The sequence below is a fragment of the Salvelinus sp. IW2-2015 genome, unplaced genomic scaffold, assembly GCF_002910315.2.
Source record: "Salvelinus sp. IW2-2015 unplaced genomic scaffold, ASM291031v2 Un_scaffold3566, whole genome shotgun sequence".
Lineage (NCBI taxonomy): Eukaryota > Metazoa > Chordata > Actinopteri > Salmoniformes > Salmonidae > Salvelinus > Salvelinus sp. IW2-2015.
The window spans coordinates 33,173-36,466 of NW_019944845.1; the positions used below are offsets into that span (position 1 = coordinate 33,173).

General features: G+C 42.3%; 1 protein-coding gene across 1 annotated transcript in view; it reads right to left on the reverse strand.

Annotated features, from left to right (window-relative positions):
* Positions 1 to 1,697: 1,697 nt before the first annotated feature.
* LOC112076092 (ELAV-like protein 1) overlaps positions 1,698 to 3,294 on the reverse strand; it is a 7,400-nt gene continuing 5,803 nt past the window's right edge. The window contains exon 6 of the mRNA XM_024142983.2: positions 1,698 to 3,037. Within this exon, the coding sequence (XP_023998751.1) occupies positions 2,915 to 3,037 (123 nt within the window). The 3' untranslated portion in view covers positions 1,698 to 2,914. The remainder of the gene's footprint in view (positions 3,038 to 3,294) is intronic.

Below are 3,294 nucleotides of genomic sequence, written 5' to 3' on the forward strand. Positions count from 1 at the left end.
TATTACCCACTCTCTCCAGTCGACCGGTTTCCACTTTCTCCAGTGCGTTTCGCAGAAAACCACTCTCTCTAGTACCGTTCCAGTTCAGAATAACCACTCTCTCCAGTGCTGTTTCCAGTTCAGAAATAAACCACTCTCTCCAGTGCTGTTTCCAGTTCAGAATAACCACTCCTCTGTACTTCAGTCAGGATACCACTACAAGCTGTTTCCAGTCAGAATAACCACTCTTCTCCAGTGCTGTTTCCAGTCAGAATAACTACTCTCTCCAGTCTGTTTCCAGTTTAGAATAACCCTCTCTCAACAGTGCTGTTCCAAGTTTCAGAAAATAACACTCTCTCTCAAACCCGGTACCGTTTCCAACGATGTTCATAAAAACACTCTCCCTCTAGTACCGTTCCAGTTGTTTCCAGTTCAGAATAACCACTCTCTCCAGTGCTGTTTCCAGTTCAGAATAACCACTCTCTCCAGTGCTGTTTCCAGTTCAGAATAACCACTCTAGTACCGTTTCTGGTCCATAATTTTTTTAAAGACCCACCACATATTGCATGCACTCTGATCAGGACTGTTCCGTGAGATATTTCAATGTTCTCCTTAAAAACAATAGTGACTAACTTGAGGCTTACATAGAGGATATCCCTGTGACAGGAGCGGTAATTTTTGTCCACATGTGGAAACTAGTAAGGCTTTACAGATCTGAAGACAAGAGATCACAATACTTTTAGAAGAGAGAGAATTATACAGTCTGGTTTCTAGGCTGTTCCCAGAACCCAGATGAAGCCTACTCCTGGACATAAAATCATGCTCAATGGGGAATCTCTATTGAAAGTCCAGGAGACAAGGCCCTAATTTTCTAAAACAAGTGTCACCCATTATGGTGAAGGTTAGGACTGTGTAAGGGTAAACTGCTCCTAGATCTGCTGCAGCAGGAAACTAACTAAAGCCAGTTGTCTGATCCTGTGTTGTGATGCTGCTGTAGTCAGTTATTTTCTCTCCAACAGACTACATTCTCAAACCTACATAGAAAAGGCCTTGGTGATGAAAAGTGCACAACCAAGATATGTTAAAAACAGATGTAGGAATATTCGCTTGATGTCAAACCAACCGCCAGTCTTCTTCCCGATTACAGTCCTCTTATTTTAAGTCTAAAAACGTCACTTGAATATGCCTGGGTTTAGCTTCTTTTTTTACCCAAGCTCTTAGGTTATTGCACTTTTTTTTTTAAATGGCAGTTTCTCAGGGTGACTGTTTGTTGGCCGCAAGGCAGATCAAAGAAGGTCCATAAGTGACAAACTGCCTCCTGCAGTACCTGTATTAGAAGACTCCTTATGGGTTCATCAGTAACTCCTAGATGCTATTAACATGGAACAAGACTGTTTCAGTACCTCAACTGGAGGACTCCCATCTTTGAAACCTTGAAAGCCCTCTGCCTCATGTTTCACACATAAGCTTGAATGAAAATAAGGCCAAAGTCTGAGGTGTTTTATACTGGAGACTGCATCCTCTTGGCGTCTAGCTAAACCTTATGTTGACCATTCAAACATCCTGTAATATCTCAATGGGAGTGCGGTGAGTAGTGTCATACTGTAGTATCATCATATTAGCAGTCTGGTGTCTGTAGCTTCCACAATCTAAACAGAAAACCCCAAAGAAAAACCCCAAACCAAATCTGAAGAAATAAAAGAAACAAAACCAAAATGTTGAGTCAAATCTAAATAAAATTTAATGATTGCATATGCAAAGTAAAACAATCAAAACAAATCTATACCAACAAAAATAAATCACAAAGGCCATAAATTCTTCTTTAGCTCGAGATGAGCATAAAAAATTAAATTAAAACTCTTCCAACTCTACGATCAGTAATCTACGCTTCGACGAAAAAAGAAAAGTTAGTCTCTCTCAGAAAGAAAATTCAAGAAAAACATCAAAAGATAGAGACAACTTAGTTTTTTTTAACAAAAACAGCAAACTGGATGAGAGAGAGCAGTGTTGCCCCACTTTATGTTAGATTCAGCCTTCGTACCGGTTGTTCAGATGTCCAAACTACTACTGGTGAGGGGAAATGAATAATAACGGTAAGCATCTTCCCTATTCACAAAAGCTTCTCAGAGGACTGAATGCTGATCTAGGATCGACAAGGCCAAACTGATCCTCGATCAGCATTTGAACGGGCCCTGGGGCAGTTAGAGCTTATCCTTCCATTTCTTTGGTCCTTCTTAAACACTTCCCTACTTTAAAATCTCCAGACCTTTTTACATGGCCTCTCAGAGATTCAACTTTTAAAAGACCCCCAAAAACAGGACACACGCGCTGCTATGTAATGGTACCATTCAGTACCTAACTTGCTGTGTATAAAACTGATTCTGCAAGGTGAGAGAAGACCAATGTATGATTTACGTTCTATAACGGCTGACATTATACAATAAGGATTTAAAAAGTGCTTTTCTTTTAGAATGGCTGGAGACAGTGGATGGCTTGACAGGGTACAGGCTACACTGGAACCAGCGTCTAAGACAGCATGCTTCCTCCTACAGTGGGGGACTAGACGTATGAATGTGACGCATCCTTCTCCAAGTCCCTACCGTGGTCCTACCATTCATATGGCACATAGTGACACTAGTTTAGTTTCACAGGAAAAACAATCTAGTCTTGAATCGTGAAATTGGTCACCATATCAGGATGGACATAGATAACTGCGTTTGGAACATCCCAAATCATGAGTAAAAAAACAACAAGAGAAATATCAAACTCAGCCTAGACTCTCTGTTAGACTAGTACAAAGATGCAGAGTGAGAATGGGCTTAGTGAGATAACGCTAAAAACAAGTTTGTTTTGTCAAACTGTGGCAATTTACCCTCCATATTAGAAGCCTGGCGTGAGGTTTCTCTCCTCCCTCTATCCCCCCCACGATTTCTCTCTACTTGTGGCCTTTGCTGGTCTTGAACGACACCTGTAGGATCTTGTCCCCGAGGCGGTAACCGTTGAGGCTGCCGATCGCCATGGCGGCGAAGGTGAGAGATTGTAGTGGGGGTTTATCGCTCTACGTTAGTAATTGTAGTGACTTTGATGGTAGTTTTGTGGTCTGGTTGCTGCTTTCAAACGGATGAATGATCCCGAGAAGGCCTGGGCGAATAATGACAGGAGGTTCAGCTGGGAGAAGACAACCGGGGCCTGGTTTAGAGTGTTGTGGTTGTGTGGTCTACGAGGTGGGTCAGCAGGGAGTTGATGATGGTCGTAGCGGCGAATGTCCTCACGTCTTTCGGGCATGGTTGGGGCGGCCTGATGTACAGGTTGGGT